This window comes from Malaclemys terrapin, chromosome 3 (assembly GCF_027887155.1).
Source record: "Malaclemys terrapin pileata isolate rMalTer1 chromosome 3, rMalTer1.hap1, whole genome shotgun sequence".
In the NCBI taxonomy this organism is placed as follows: Eukaryota; Metazoa; Chordata; order Testudines; family Emydidae; genus Malaclemys; species Malaclemys terrapin.
In genome coordinates this window covers 10,116,029-10,133,288 of record NC_071507.1, presented here as the reverse complement: position 1 = coordinate 10,133,288, position 17,260 = coordinate 10,116,029, and the positions used below count along the sequence as shown (strand labels likewise).

The 17,260-nt window shown below is 39.3% G+C and overlaps 1 protein-coding gene across 5 annotated transcripts in view; it reads right to left on the bottom strand.

Moving 5' to 3' along the window:
• Positions 1-456: 456 nt before the first annotated feature.
• Positions 457-17,260, bottom strand: part of PLCB4 (phospholipase C beta 4) — a 322,471-nt gene continuing 305,667 nt past the window's right edge. For 4 of the 5 annotated variants that reach the window (XM_054022803.1, XM_054022801.1, XM_054022799.1 and 1 more), the window contains 5 exons: positions 13,134-13,235; positions 8,488-8,545; positions 7,774-7,860; positions 5,642-5,678; positions 457-2,249 (listed from right to left, as the gene is read on the bottom strand). In XM_054022803.1, the coding sequence (XP_053878778.1) occupies positions 2,161-2,249; positions 5,642-5,678; positions 7,774-7,860; positions 8,488-8,545; positions 13,134-13,235 (373 nt within the window). In that variant the 3' untranslated portion in view covers positions 457-2,160. The remainder of the gene's footprint in view (positions 2,250-5,641; positions 5,679-7,773; positions 7,861-8,487; positions 8,546-13,133; positions 13,236-17,260) is intronic. The other variant, XM_054022802.1, reaches the window with a different exon arrangement.

Sequence of the window (17,260 nt, the reverse complement as noted above, 5' to 3'; positions counted from 1 at the left end):
GAGACACACTTTTGAGCTTACACAGAGCTCTTCTTTAGGTCTGGGAAAGGTATTCAGTGTGTCACAGCTAAATACAAGGTGGAACAGAGTGAGCACAAGAGTTATGCATGTTGTCAGAGACCATTCAAGTTGAAGAGGGTAGTTAACACCTCCGCAGATGAAAGGCCATGTCTACACTACAGAGTTAAGTCAACTTAAATTATGTCACTGATCATAAGTCACTTTAATGACATTGATGGATCACGTCCACATAATGCTCCTTGTGTTAGCAGAGCGCAGTATTCATAACTTTTAAAATAACTGAACTAAGAATCCCTTGAACAAATAACTGGTATGAATATGTTTATAGTATGGGCACCTTGACAGGAATTTATGGTAGATACTTTACATGGTGTGCTCCATTTTGAAGTAGGGGTATCTTGAAATTCTTGTATAAATCGATCACACTGATGAGAATTGTATTTATTTTTACGTTTTTATTAGAGAAGTTGAAAGTTTCATCTCAGAACTGACAATAACAATCTCTTTTCATTTAATTTGTTTATAGGAATATGTAGAATTGGTTTGTACAAGCATATACAACAACTTAATTGGTGCTTAGTATAATGAAATCAGTAATCTGATTTGTTCTAAACTACCAGTTTTCCATGCAGTCTCCTTTGTATTGGCAGCATGGGCAAATTCCAAGCAGAATGCTTACATGCATTGTTCTTCAATATAACTACAGCAGGCTTTAAGAACATGCAAATTAACACTGTAGCAAATTGTTTTCATATCTAACAGACATAAAAAGGTTATTCCTGATATGAAATTCTGAAAATCTGCATAAATATTTTTGTGTAAAATTAAATTAGTTATGTACTTTTCTTTTAACTAGAACTTGAAGTATCAAGAATGCCCACATAATTCATATACATATATATATATATAGGTCTTGTTATGCTAAAAGTCTTCAGAATGAATCAAATAATATTTGGTGACATACATTTAATCTGTATTTATTGACTAATAGAATGACTGTGGTCATACGGTTGGCATTAAAGTCATAACTGGTGATTGTATCACATGCAAACATTTCTAGTAATTCAGTTTACTCATTTTGTCAGTGGCAACATTTAGGTGATTTTCTACAATATTGTGATTTAAAGTGTATAAATACTTTTTACATTTTCACAGTTACAAACTTTTTGCCAATAGTCATTTAACAATCTTTAAGATACAATGAACTATAATATCTGGGATCTGCAGCAACAGGATCAAAATGCAATTTCTATACAAGCAATGGATGATGTAAACTTTTCTTAAAGTGCCTAACACATAATTCCTTTAACTTTAGAGCACTGATTAGTTTTGGCACAAAACAATGTATTTCTACTATGGTAACCATTTCAACAACTTTTACAGTATGTTAGCTTCTGTCAGGAATGATAAAGTTGATATGGCACTTGCTGAGGGCATAATTTTAATGGGGAAATATCTTGCAAAATCACTGTTATCCCAGTGTATTAATTCTGCTGATGAGTTTAGATATTTGTACTTTCCAATATATGCAGCTAATTTTCAATTGCTTACAGTTTGCTGCAGCTCAAAAATGTGCGTGCAATAGAAAAGAATCACCAGAAGAGACTATATCTTTCAGATGAAGCTGATGATTGTTTTATTATTATTTAGTAGCAGATCCATTTAAAAGGCTTGATGCCATGAGTTGCTGAGTGCCTCCTAGCTCACAGCATCTTGCAGGATTGGGGCTAATACAATAACATACCAAGCATGAGAATAAAAATGGTAAATAGCATGTTGTTTTGATTATGATTGTGTTACCATCTGAGCTTATGTTAAAATAAAAGAAACAGGGTGCTGTATTTTAAGGCCCTGCGCCAACAATCCTGACACAGGAAAAAACACCCATTGAGATGAATGGAAGGTTTCCTGAACGGGGAGTACAGGACTGGACTTTAAAATGTGTTGTGCCTTTTTTTAATAGTGTTTTGCTCAATAAGAGAATTTCAGTACTCAGTGTTAAAAAGGAATATGCAAAACCTTAAGACTTGGTGGTCTGTGTCTACACTTTGTTTAAACTGAAGGGAAAAGAGCAAAAAAGCCCACTTTCCCCCCTCAGCAACGATGGTTGGAATTTTATGGATACTGGCTTTCCTGGCTTCAGTTTGCATGCTGGAGTTTTAGACTACTGTTGCTGGCCTGCGGTCCATCTCTGCTTCCAGCTTCACCATCTGCTGCATCTCCTTTGCCTGTAATCCAAAATAATCACGTTGTTTCATCATGGAGTATCATACTAAAGCTTGTGTTCAAAATCAAATACATTTTCAGCACAATAGTATTTGAGTGGAATATATGTAATGTGACCATTCTCCCCCTCTCAGAAAAAAATCTGCATATTTTCAAACATCGCTGTTAATTTTCTGCTGGCGCTTATAAGTTACCAAATACGAGGAAACATTCCTAGGATTTATGGGCAACTTTTCAAAGACACACAGTAAAATGCATCTGAAAGCCTCACATTGTATGGAGGAAAATCATGCTGTTTCTGACTGAACTGTGTCTGGAAATGGCACAATGTCTTGGAGACACACTAGATCAGCCCTGGTTGAGTTTGGACTGGTGTTGCTTGGGAAACTAAGGGTTACAACCGATCATCTGGACCCATTTTCTGCTGGCCAAGGAAAGACAATGACTGGTGTGAACGATTATTGGACTTACTGATGGCAGAGATGTTGACATCTTCCTTATGGTGTCCAAGAGGGTTTCATCTAGCTTAGTGATTTTATCTGTTTATTTTGGCTGTAGCTCTTGCTTCTGGCCTCCGTGCTTTTGTTGCCTCAAGCTTAGGCTACTGTACATGGGGCTACACCTTGAATCCACCTGGAAACTGATGCTGGCACAGATGGTAGTAGCCCACTCATTAAGCAATATATTTCAATACACGTTCTTGGTTTGTAAATAGAGTTAAAGGTGTTATTTATACCCTCTAATGCCCTAAATTGCTTGGGACCTACCGACTTGAGAGGCTACCCCTCAGTTCAAAGTGTGTGTGTGTGGGTGGGGGGGGAGGGGGGTGGCGGCACCTACCCCTGTGCATTTTCCATGAGGACCCTTCAATTTGGAAACTCACTTATCATCCTGATCCAAAATTACCTGAATATGCTGTCCAGTCTGTTTTTACAGCCAGTCTTCTGGGGATAGGGGATGTCTTAAGACTGAAAATACCCTCGCATCTCCCATATGCCAATCTTTTCCCCAGTGTGAGTGGCCGCTCCGCTGCTGCTATACAGGGAGGAGTGGTTGCTGGATTTGCCTTACTGTGTGAATTGTGTATTCTGATAAGTTGTAAAGGTGCCTATCACTTGGGATAGGCATTTTTTATCTAACTCAATAAAGCAGCTCCTACTCAGGGAGTTACATATTCGGTGCATGCAAACAGGTATTTCCAGATGTAAAACTGGGCAAATGAAGGCCCAAAACTGTAATTTAGATGCACACTTACCTATTTTGCAAAAGTACACGTGGGTTTGTGTAGGTGCTACAGATGTACCCCTCTCTGAAGAGTTAGCTCTGTGCATTTCACCATCATATTTTGTATACTCAGCTAATTATAACACCAAAGGCAACTGTATTAAATATTATAAATGCCTTGTAATCGCACTTTACGTTCCTATGACTTTAAAGTTTGAAATAAATGAAATAATTTGTAGATGAAAATATGGAAACATAACATTAATAAATGAATCAATGTGTACAGCCTTTTCTGAAATACTAGAACTGACTTGCTGTGTTCACTCAGTGTGTGAATTGTGCAAGTGAAATGAAATTCCAGCTAAAATGCAAACTGTTTGACACAGCTTGTATTTATTTCTTAGTAACTGAAGTGTCTCTCTGAAGTGCTAATGTGGTCCCTAATACCTGAGCACCTCATAATCTTCATCCTCCCAACATCCCAGTGGGGAGGGAAGTAATGTTATCCCCATTTTACAGAGGGGGAACTGAGGCACTGAGAGACTAAGGGCTTTTCTACATGAAAATATAGTTCACAGAAAGCTGTGGTGTGAATCTACCCCACAGTAGCCTGCTATGCACTAACTGTCCATGTGGAGCCTGCTGATGCACCTTAGTTCATTTCAAATAGGACTAGATCAAACCACATTAGTGAATTGTTAATAGGTGTCAGCAGGGTCCACCCAGACAATTCGAGAGCAGCAGGGTAGTTTTATACCCCAGCTTGCCACAAACCAAATGATCATGTAGACAGGTCGGAGGTGACTTGTCCTTGCCCATGGTCATACAGGAAGTCTCGGGCACAGCAGAGACTGGAACCCCAGGCTCTCAAGTTCTAAGCCAGTGGTTTTACCACTGGACCATTCTGTATCTCACGAGCAAAGCCCTGTAACTGTTTTGCAGATTAGTTTAGCCAGAAGGGTGTTGCTGTAAAGTGAATTTAGTTCAGAATAACCCTACACCATATGGCCAGGCTGCCGGTTTTTATCAACCGACGGTGAGCCACTGCATTCTGAAGTGAACACATGAATAGGATACTTGTAGATGAGCTTTGCAGAAGTAAGTACTTGGAGTCAATACGAATTCACGTAGTTAATGAGACCTATGCGTTCAATTTGCAAGGTGCTGTGTGCCCTCATCTTCAATGGGATTTGAGGGTACTCAGCACCTCACAGGACTGAGTGCATCACGGATAGAGTGCTGGCTGCCAGCCAAATTAATGCTTTGTATAAATGTCTATCTCTAACTCAGTATAGTTACAGTAGATGTGGATAGACTGGGTTTGAGGATGGGACCCCAGTAAATTATCGACTGAAGATTTAAGCAGGTCATTAAATTCAGGCAAAATTCAACAACTGGCTGTTTAAATCTAACACAAATATTTTACAGCTGTTGAGAGAAGGGATTAATATGAGTGATGGTTATTAGGAAGCTATAACAGGGAAGCTACAATAGTGTGATTAACAGATTCCCAATAGCTGGAAGCCTCTTTTCTTTAGCCTCTAAAAAGCTATTTCTAGCTATCTAATATATTTCTAGCTATTTTTAGTGCGGCGTTATATTAGCATAAGAATAATAAGTATGTGGAAAATCTGGCTTTGTCTGTCTATCAGCATTAGCAGTTAGTCATATATATGTCAACACTAAAATATCAGAGGGGTAGCCGTGTTAGTCTGAATCTGTAAAAAGTAACAGAGGGTCCTGTGGCACCTTTAAGACTAACAGTTAGTCTTAAAGTCTGTTAGTTTTAAAGGTGCCACAGGACCCTCTGTTACTTTTAACACTAAAATAGTTTCCTTAATCAGTAGATGCTTTTTAGAGACACACTTTAGAATTTCAAGCATGTCTTTAACTAACTACTGAAAATATAACAATACAAATCATTCTTTAAGTTTCCTGTCCTCGTTACTATAAGAATGTATCTGGGGGTCTGAGATGCTAGAGCATAAAATACTGTTACTATGTCAGACTCTTAATAATATTTATGCATACTAAATATTTAACAGTGTATTCATTATGTTAATGGTATTTCCCAGTGGTTGCATTTACAAAGAGTGCTCCAATGAGAATGATTTAATTTAGAAGGAAAGCATATTGAAATAGTAGCTTGCTTAATATAGATCAATCCTACCTTGTGTTTGAGACACTGCATGACAGGATTTCAAAAGCTGTTTGTACAAAAATAATAATGTCAAAATTGAGTAATACAACAAGAAGCAAATAAAATGAATGAAAACTGAAGTGAGATTGAGGAATGAATGCAAGAAAAGAATACATAAAACAAAAGTCTAATGAATGTGAATGCATAATATTTTATGCTGAAGTGTGTTTCCACTCACTGCACTGTATTAGTCTGCACTGTACATCTGCTATGAAAGATATCTCCACCAGTATGACGTGGAAGGGATATTTAATAACTTGAGAAGTTTTGATCCAGTTAACTGGAACACATATGACCATTAGCCAGGTATCAGTGCTCTGGGCCTGATTCTCCTCATACTCATACTAGTGTACATCACAAGTAAATCCAGTGAAGTCATGGAGTTACATCTGTGGGAAACCAGCATGACCCCAGAATCAGTCTCAGAGCCTTTTATGATAACTCTGTATGATAAATTCCATGCAGAATAATTAACACTGAGGCAACTTTCTAAGGATGGGAAATCAAACACTCAAAATCAGATACTCAAAAGTAAGGAATTACTGAGTTTACGTTAAAAGCTCAGCCCTAATCCTGCTCTCTTGTCTTTATATTGTGCTGGATCTAAAGACTCTCACTGACGTGTAAGTAGGCTTTGGCCCTTAATCTTCATACATTATTTTGTCAACTAGTACAATTTACACTGCAAGGGAATTGTCTGAACCAATCAGATTGCAGCAGTACTGCAGTCAGGGTAGCATAATTACATATTTTTTCTCATGTATTCACACGGTGCACTTTGATTGGCTGTGTGTACATGATGGACATCGCTGGATTCAGACCACTTTGTGCTAGATGATGGAGGAGGCAACTGGGACGGAAATTCTACCTCCCTGGAGTGAATCTAGCATAGTGCATGTGCTTTATCAGCACAGTTCAAGTTCTGGAAAATTTAGTGAAAAACGTAGGAAATAAATTCATAATCCTTGAAGGTGACAACCACTACATCCAACCTCTAGTTCTCTCACCTTACTGGGTACATACTTGCATAGTCCACCCTTGAGTTCCTACTTCACTGAGGCCCACCTGGCAATTGAGCTTGTATGATAATTATTGTTCTGCTGGCTGCTCCTTGCAGCAGGGGGAATCACTAAGGAAAAGAGTTTTCCACCAGGAATAAAATTTGATTTTTTTTTTTTAAAAGATGACTGCCAGTTTTCAAGAATTATTTTCTTCTCACCAGCAGAAAGTAACATGGTATTTTAACCAGAGAAGGGCAAACTGGTTCTGATAAAACCCTGGAACTGTCACCAATTTTTAGAACAGGACCCAAAACCAAAACCTTTGGAGGTTTTGAGATATTTTGAGCATTTTTTTCGCTCCTATTTTCCATCCAGGCCTGGAAACAGAAGTGCCAAAATACTAAGAGAAAAGGTTTTCTTGAGGGCTGACTATGAATGTACTGGAATTCTGGGAGCCGTCCTGCCTAACCTTCCAGTCTCATGAGGTTTGAACAGGTTGGAGGATGAGCTTTGGATAACAGCCAAGTTTTAGATGGTTATCTGAACCAAGACAGAATTCCATACCGTTTGAAGTCCTTCCAATCCTACATTTTCAACTCCCAAAAAGGGTGAGCGGGTAAAAATAAAAACTGTTTGGAGCCAATCTCACCGGTGACTCACACTCGGAAGAACTAGGGGTAGGTCTACACAGCAGCTGGGAGGTGTAATTCCAGTGTGGGTACACACACACACACACACACACACACACACACACACACACACACACACACACACACACACACACACCCCCACCCCCTGCTCGAGCTGGCCTCTAAAACTAGCAGTGTGGCTGTGGCAGCACCAGGTGCAACTCAGGTTAGCTACCCAAGTACAATCCTCCCGAACCTCCTAGGTACACGGTAGGGTGGCTAGCCCAAGCTGCTTCAACCACATTGCTCTTTTTAGGTGCTAGTTTGAACAGAGCTAGTGGATGTACATCTACCCAAGCTGGGAATCACACTTCCCAGCTACAGTGTAGATGTACCCTACAAATGGAACTGTACTCTTACTCTCTTTTAATTTAGTAACTCACGTGTCTTGTAACCCTTTCAAATAAAATACCTGCTCATTCTGCTTCTCCAAGACTTCTAGATGCTCAAGCTGAATTTTTCTCAACTGATCCATTTCCTTTGACTGCTTCATTGCTAGCTACAAACAAGAGAAGATAATACAGGTGACATGTATCACAAATTATTTTTTTTAAAAATGGATAAATAGGTTCCAAAGAATATTAGTTATGGGCTGGTGTTCACAGTGCTATACAAAACATTAGAAGGAGGCATGGTCCCCACTCTGGATAGTTTACTGTTTAACAGATCTAAAATATATACAACTATCTTAATTCAAACATCATACTAATGAGTTATACCTGCTTTGCACATGTTACTTAAATGTGATTTTAAACTCTGCTTAAGATTTTGACTTGAATGCGATAGAAAACAGTGACAAAAATCCATTTTTTGAGCCAATTCCTAATTCAGGTAAATGGAAAGGTGAATTCAGATAAAATGCCCACAGATTTCAGTCAGGATTTAGACGTTCAAGAGTAGGCCCTGGGTCAGCTTGCTGGTGAAGAGAGACCTTGAAATTCAGTTTGAGAATGACCCTGAGTCTCTAGTTTCTCAAGTCAGTAGAAATCATCACTGTCGTTGAGCTACAGTAACTGAAGTTTTCAAAATGCTGTGCAGAAGCTCGGTGTATGTGACTCAAGAGGTGAGGTTCCTGCCAACAAATCACGTACACACACTTTTGGTTTCTTAGCAAAATTATACTTACCCTTTTCCTCTCTTCCAGAAACTTTTTAGTGTTGCTGCTGTTTAGTTCTCTTACTCGCCTGAAAAAGAAAAAAAGGATATTGTGCTTGAGGATTTATTAAGTCCAAGAGCCAAAACCACATATTTGAGTCAATGATAAGGAGATAGATAACTTAGGGGCTTATTTTGCCACCCTTTATGCACTACCTTAGACTGTGAGTAGCTCCACTGAAGTCAGTGGGACTAATTGCAGAGAAAGGCCCTACTCCGGCCTTAAGTCTTTACATTATATTTAATGTTTCTGGCTAGCTTGGATGCTGTGACTAAGAGGGTTTGAAGAAACTGATCAAGATTATTGCAAACTAAGTTTGCCTTGATCCTCAATCTAGAGTGATCCATTTAATTGAGGAGTTTATTAATCCATTTGCAGTAGTTTATATTTACCATCTTCTAACAGGGTTTAACAATTATTAAAACTCATACTGATTATCATGACTAAAAAGATATTTTAACTAATTCATCACACGGTGCGATTCATAGATTCCAAAGCCAGAAGGTACCGTTGTCATCATCTAGTCTGACTTCCTGTATAGCACAGGCCACAGACCTTTTTCAAAATGGAAATCTTTTAGAAAAAATCCCATCTTGATTTAAAAATTCTGAGGGATGGAGAATGTACCACAACCCTTGGTAAATTGTTCCAATGACTAATTACTCTCACTGTTAAAAATGTAGGCAGTATTTCCAGTCTGAATTTGTCTAGCTTCAATTGCCAGCCATTGTGTTATGCCTTTCTCTGTTAAAGAGCCTATGATTAAACATTTGTTGCCCACGTAGGTCCTTACTATACTATACTATATACTATAATCAAGTCACCCCTGAACTGTCTCTTTATTAAGCTAAATAGATTGAGCTCCCTGAGTCTATTACTATAAGGCAGGTTTTCTAATCCTTTAATCATTCTCATGGCTCTTCTCTGAACCCTCTGCAATTTATCAACATCTTTCTGGAATGGTGCGCACCAGAACTGGACACACTATTCCAGCAGTGGTTGCACCACTGCTAAATACAGAGGTAAAATAACCTCTCTACTGCAGTTTGAGATTCCCATGTCTATGTATCCCAACATCACATTAGCTCTTTTGGCCACAGCATAGCACTGGGAGCTCATGTTCAGCTAATTAGCCATCATGACTAAGGCTACAATGTAATCATGGGTATTTTTAGTAAAAGTCATGGACAGGTCACGGGCAATAAAAAAAAATTCACGCCCGGGACCTGTCCATGACTTACACTATAACTACCCCTGACTAAATCTTGTGGGGGAGCGGGGGAAGGGACTGCTGCTGGGGGGTTTCCCTGGGCGTGCCGCTACTCGAGGGGGGAAGAGGCACCCCAGGGGGCCATTGCTCAGGGGGGATGGGACCCAGAGGCTGCTGCTTGGTGGGTGGGGGGGCAGTGCCAGCTGCACCAGCTGCTGGGGGCTGCTCTAGCCGCCCCCGGGGCTGCTACTCAGGCCGGTGCGGCTGACTGCAGAGCCACTCCAGCAGTAGCCGGTATGGCTGTCCCCGGGACCACCTGAGCAGCTGGTCCTGGAGCCACGTCCTTGGGCAGCCCTGGGGTCAGCCACACTGGCTGCTGCAGAAGTCACGGACGTCGTGGAAAGTCACAGAATGAGCTAATTGACATTAATACGTATGGATATGCCAGCCTATAGAGTAAGCATACCCTGATATTATGTGAGTGAGAAAATTAAGTTTGGATGTGGAGGGTGGGCACGTAGTGCTCAGGCTCTATAAGAGAGACAAACCATCATGTTTAGTCAATCAGTTGTAGTCAGGTTTTAAGTTCGTTTCTCTTGGGTCTTTCTATAGCTTTCTAGTTGTCTGGCTTCTCCTAAATTCTTCATCTTCCACTTGAGAACTGAGGAACTGTGGACCACCAGACTCCTTTGACATGCCAGAGGTGAGGCTGGTCCTTTGTCTCTTACCATCAGGTTACAAGGAAGGGTGTGAGCGTGTTAATCTAGGAAGTTTTATAGTAAATAATACCACATGTGCCTCTAGAACAATATTAATTCCTTGTTCATTCCGATTATTTTCCCACTGGATTACTATTCCATTTATCTCAATACAAGTCTTTACGGCTGTGTTTTTGCTCTCAGCATGAATGTCCTTGTCATACATCCCAAGGGTCCTTGCAAAACTCTGTGTAGCCTGATTCTGGATCAAGAACCTTATTATATTCTGATCATATTAATTAGTGAGCCTATAACCTATATTATCTAAGCAATAATATTCATCCCCTTAAATCAGGCAACAAACATTTAGCTGTATTAAAACACATATTGTTTGCTTGCGCCCAGTTTGAGTCATTGATGTGTCTTCTTCCTTATTTACCACTCCCCGAATTTTTGGGTCATTTGCAAATTTTATCAGTGATGATGTTATGTTTTCTTCAAGGTTATTGATAAAGATGTTAAATAGTGTAGGGCCAGGAACCGATCCCTGCGGGACTCCACTGGAAACAGACCCACTCAATGATGATTCCCTGTTTATAGTTGCATTTTGAGACCTATCATTTAGCCAATTTTTAATCCATTTAATGTGTGCCATGTAACGGACCTGTCTGGTTTTAAGATTAAGTTAGATAAGTTTATGGAGGGAATGGTTTAATGGTAAAACATAGTAGTCAAGGAAAACCAAGCAATGGTACATGAACAGCATAATGGCCAACAAGGGTCAGGCTGGAGACTCTTGCCTATATGCTCGGGGTATTACTGATCGCCATATTTGGGGTCGGGAAGGAATTTTCCTCCAGGGCAGATTGGCTGAGCCTCTGGAGGTTTTTCGCCTTCCTCCGCAGCATGGGGCAGGGATCTCTAGCAGGAGGGTCTCTGCCGATTGAAGTCACCTAAAACAGGATTGGGGACTTCAACAGCAGAGTCCAGGGAAGGGGTAGGGACGGTTTTATGGCCTGCAGCATGCAGGGGGTCAGACCAGATGATCATAATGGTCCCTTCTGACCTTAAAGTCTATGAGTCTATGAGTAACATTTTATATTGTTCTAGTTTTTTAATCAAAATGTCGTGCAGTACCAAGTCAAATGCCTTACAGAAGTTAATTATGTCAATACTATTACCTTTATCAACCAGACTTGTAATCTCATCAAAAAAAGATAAAGTTAGTTGGACAAGATCTATTTTCCATATTTTATAGTTATCATATAAATAAAAAAGTATGTAACTACTGTTTACATATAATACACATCTGTAAAGTGCCTTTTATGGCAAGAATTCTAATGAGCTGACACAAAATAGTTGAAAGAGTTGAATTAGACTAATTGCTAAAGTCTGAAAAAGAGAAGTGTCTTCAGCCTATTTTTATATATAAACACAGCTTAAGTAATTTAATGTCAAGCAGAAGGTTTTCATAAACCTGGAACATGATTACCAAGGGCTCTGGGAACTGCTGTCTCCAGTCTGTACTAGAAATCCGTAAAACTCCACAGTTCATTCAAAAGGAACAAGTTCAAGGCCTAGGATCAAAATAGCCCAATGCAGGGGAGGCAATAGAAGGTGAAAATGTTCAACTATTTAGCAAGTCCAAAGCCGTATGGAAACCTTGAAGGCTCATGGGAAATCATCATATGAACATTGCTTCTACCTGTGTATTCAGAACACTTTAGATTAAAATGGAATTTTAAAGAGCTACAAAAGTGCAGCCCCAAACCCGGGGAAAATGCAAGAAGCGGTCACTGAAATCTGTGCCTCTGGTCTCCCAAGTCTGGAGCTCAGACATCAAAACTAGGGATGGCGCTTCCAGATGTGCAGTGAAGACATGCTGACTGGCTTTCTAGCTTCAGGTGTGGTCTGGTCTAGTGGGGCTTGGAGCTCCGCAAACAGGGAATAAGACCAGTCAGCACCAGGTGAATGAGGAAGCTGTGGTCCAAGGTTGGAGGATCAATACATGAATGATCCTACGCTGTCAGAAAACAGCCCCAGCTCCTCTACCCCTCACACCTTTCTTTGGCATTCCTCCCCCCTCCAAAAAAAACTGGCTTTGCCCCTTACTAATCTCACACCTATCCCCTTTCTTCCCCATAACCTTCCCTTCTGCTCCCTCTGGAATGCCTGTTCCATCTCTCATCCCTGCCAGGAGTGGGCAGGGGTGAAGGCCATGGGATGCCTTTTCATTGATCCATTTCCCACTACCTCTCCTGCTTCTCTGAACCCAAGGCTAACCCAAAACTAGACCCAAGTCTTAATGTTGCCTTCTCAGTGCATCTTAACAACACGCAAATGTAACTGTCGCAAGTGATACTGCACAGCATTTAAAGGGGAAAAAATGGATCAGTGAATAAAAACTAAGGTCCTAATTCTAGAAACACTTTCACACATGCATAACTTTATCCGTGTGATTCGTTCCGTTGTAGTCAGTGGCACTACTTGTGGGTGTGACGTTCACTCCTTTGTTAGTATTTCCAAGATTGGGGCCTAAACTATATGATCTACACACACACAAAATTGTCCAGAAACAGCCATCGAAAATATATACAGCATAACAATTAGAAACACAAGCCATTTCCCACACATCAAAGCATACTTTAGTCAATGTGTGCACAGATCAATCAGTTATACCGCCTCTCAGAGATGGATCTGACACTTACCTCTCCCTTTCAGCCTTATTTTTGATAGATTTATCCTGGCTTATGGCTTTGCTGTTTTCCATAGAAATTTTAGCCTGGTTGGCACGCATTTCCTTGCTTTCCCTAGCGAAATACGAACAAAATAATTATAAACTGAAATGTGATAGTTAATGGTTGTTAAGGTAGCTTATTGATACCTTTCTATAGAATGGCTAAAGTTGTCCCTGAAGTATTAAAGTAGTAGAAAGAACAGACTATATAAAGAATGTCTTCTTCCTACTGGACTGTATGTTTGAACAAGCACTTACAAATCTCAGGAGGATATAGAGAAAACAATTTGAAGAATGGTTTTAAGCATTTTACACTTTGAATTACACAGGCTACAAAAATACAGTGCTGTCTCTGTAGTTTAGAACATTTGACTGAGTTAGAGCTATTCTCAGTAATTTAAGAAATGTGACTTGCCTTTTAAAACTGCACAATACATTTACAAAGACTCTGTGCAGAGAATGTATGAGGAGAGGACGAATAATATTAACATTTGCTAGTTCTGGCATATCTGTCTGATTTTTATGATTTGGTGTTGTAACTTCAACAAGTGTTTGGTATAGGTTGATGAAGTTATAGAAAAAACAATTGCAACAAAAACAGCACAGATGACAAAACTGAGTTAGGAAAAAAAAGACTAGGTGGCACTTTTAAAAGTTTTCACCTCCAGCCTAACTTCCACTGAAGTTGATGGGAATTTCACCATTGACCTCAATGGGAGCAAAGTTAGGCCAGTACTGAGTGGTTTTTTTTAAAATGCTACCTAGATTTCACAAAGCTCCTATTCTGAGTAAATAAGATAAAGACTACTTGTTCGCACGAATATTGTAATTTATCTTCAGTAAAGTAATAATAATAATAATTAATATTGCAGTAACATCCAAAGGATGCAGCTAGGATCAGGGTCCTCTTATGCTTGGTGCTAGACCGCCCACAGGAAGTTATAATTCCTGCCCCATAGATTTTACAGTCCAATCTGTACTAATTCTAATCCACTCAAGAATTTCTTTGCTTCTAACCTGAGGCTCTCAAAGCACTTTACCAACAAAATACTAATTAAGTTTTACTCTACCCCTGTAGGGTAAGACGTTTTCTTCTGTATTTTACAGATGGGGAAACTAATGCACGTATAGGTTAGTCCACTTTCTCAAAGTCCTACTGCAATATGTTATTTGTGACACCACAGCCATCGCCACCTCAACTGACTGACATCAGAGAGGATCAGGACTTGAAGTGAGGAATCTGCAGCAGGAATGGATGAGTTCCTACTGCAAGAAATGTTTCACACAAATGTCTTTAGGAACAAAAGAAGTCAAGAGAATTAGGTAACCTATGGTATGTGTACATTAGACACACAGTTGTTTCTAGACAGACTGTTTTTTTCCCAAGTTTTCCATGAGGTATCAGTGAATGTTTAAGTACAGTACAGATAAAAATGATTATACATTAATAGCTGGTATTTTAATTTTTTTGTAAGTACAAAAGGGGAGGAGTCTGACAGGAAAATATTGCTAAATTGCTTGCAGGTAGTGACATACTGCCAGAAAAATCATTTATAGTTAAGTTTACTAACTATCCTTTCAAGTTCAAATGTTTTATTGTCTGTGAAATACACTAACTACTAATTAATGTGATTTTACTTTGCACCTTGCTTACTTCCACACATTTTCATTCAACTAAAAGAATATTAATGAAGATGCAGCCTTTACTTCTCCAAGGCTTTATATTGTGAAACATTTCTTAATGATCAATACAATATCAATACAAAACTCAAAGCAGTGGTATTATAGCAACAATAAGATACAATATACTTAAGAGAGATTTTTCATTCTATCAACAGCACTTCTTATGCAAACAATCACAATACGGAATAAGCATTTATTTTCTGTCTTAGGTCTGAAAGCACGTAAAATCACACTGTCTTAACGGTTATGGAAAAATTCATTTTTTATTTATAGTGCTTTAGGGGTTGATATATAAAATTAATAATTTTATACAGAAAGCAGTTAAGGGGCATAATTCTCCCTATGCTGCAAAATGTAGTATAATGGAAGAAAGTAACATCCACCAATATGTAACCATCTTTATCTTTTCCATGACAACTATGCACAAGCTTAGCTAAGTGCACTGCTGACAAATTGGAAACAAACAAACTGATATTTTAATATATCAGGAAATACACTTCCCCTTGGAATCAATAGGAATAATTTGTTTCTGGGACTAAGGGTATGTCTTCACTACGGGCTGGATCGTCGGACAGCGATCAATCCAGCGGGGATCGATTCATCGCGTCTAGTCTAGATGTGATAAATCGATCCCCGAGCATTCTCCCGTCGACTCCTGTACTCCAGCTTGGCGAGAGGCACAGGCAGAGTCGACGGGGGAGCAGCAGCAGTCGATTCACCGCGGTGAAGCCACCACGGTAAATTGATCTAAGTACGTCGACTTCAGATACGTTATTCACGTAGCTGAAGCTGCGTAACTTAGATCGACCCCCACCCCAATGTAGACCAGGGCTTAGAAGATCAGATCAGGCACTGACAGCAAAACATGCTGCCATATGGGACACAGGTTTGAATCTAAAGCTCATCCCTTGCATTAATATCCAAAGGGCTGGAACAGGATCTTATTGTGATAGGTACTATACCTGCCCCTAGGAAGTTACAATTCCTGCCCCAGAGAATTTGCAATCCAATTTGTAATAATTCTGACCCCCTCAAAGAATTCTGTGCATGCCTCTAATGCTTCAAACCTGAGGATCTCAAAGCACTTTACAAACAAAATTAATTAAAACAATTAAAGTCCACTGAAGCCAATTATCATATTATCACTATTTTATCTTACTTAATACAATTTGATGCTTTCTGAATAATACTGCTCCACTCATCTGCTAATCTCTCCGTTTTAAAAAATACTTTTGTTTTTCTCTCTCTGACTCATTACCAACACATTTTAGTTAACCTTGGATGCATTTTAGTCAGAAATGTCAGTTTGACTCCCAGATTTTCTAATTTCTCATGTGCTCCAAACACAGTATCTCTAATTCAGTAAAGTTAAATGACAGAGCCAACGCCCGCTGGACTTTCTGAGAGCCATCTGAGTTCTCAGACATCCTGGAGTTGGAGAGCCCCCCTGAATGTGCAACGGCAATCTGCAAATTGCAGTCATAAGCATTTTGTGTTTTCTGCTTTCTTCTTTGAATCCGGTCAGTCCAAGCGTGAGCTGTAATTGCTTTTTCCACCACGAGTGGAAAAGGTTCGACTTTTCAGCAGATATCTGCATCGTTTCAGATTACCGATCTCTCTACTACCCCTCTGTACACTGTCTTGATAGCTATTCAGCATGTCTCATTACTCTAGTTAATAGAGAGGTTGAAAGAATAGCATACTGTCAACTGCCCCTTCTATTCTCAAGATGATCCTTTATTTTCCATATGTCTTGCTCAGCTGACACTTGGATGTTACATATGCTTCATGTATTCTATACAGTCTACAAGTGATGAAGCATGAAGCCCCTTTTGGGTATTATGATCAACAATCCAATATTTCACATTCAGAAGCATTCTGGTTTGTGGACATGCAGGAAAATCTTTATACAAATGGGTTGGATAAAAATCCCTTGATAAGCGGTGAATACAGAGACAGCAACAAATAAAACCAAACAGATCTCTAACCTGGATGGCACAGAACATTATTTAAAGTTTACCCAGGCACAGAAATCAATGTGTTGTGCTCGGCACCTCTGAAAAATCAGACCAGCACTTAAAATCATTTTCATTTGTACCATACTGTTCTAAATAAGCAATTCAGTACTAAGAACTTATTTCCAAAGATAATACAGAACCATTAAAATACTATGGAGATGTGAAAATTCTAAATCTAAAGCTACGAACTGTGAGGAAAGGATGAAGAAAGTACATTTCTATATAGCCTAGGTGACACACACATTTTCCTGGTAAAGATATCTCCCCACACTGATAAATTTAGCCCAATGTAGATAAGAGAACAAAGGAAGTAGGTACAGAAATGAAAATAAAAACATTTCAAGAGAGATTCGAAGAACTATTCCTCCAGGAAAGAAACTATAATTTAGCCGAATAG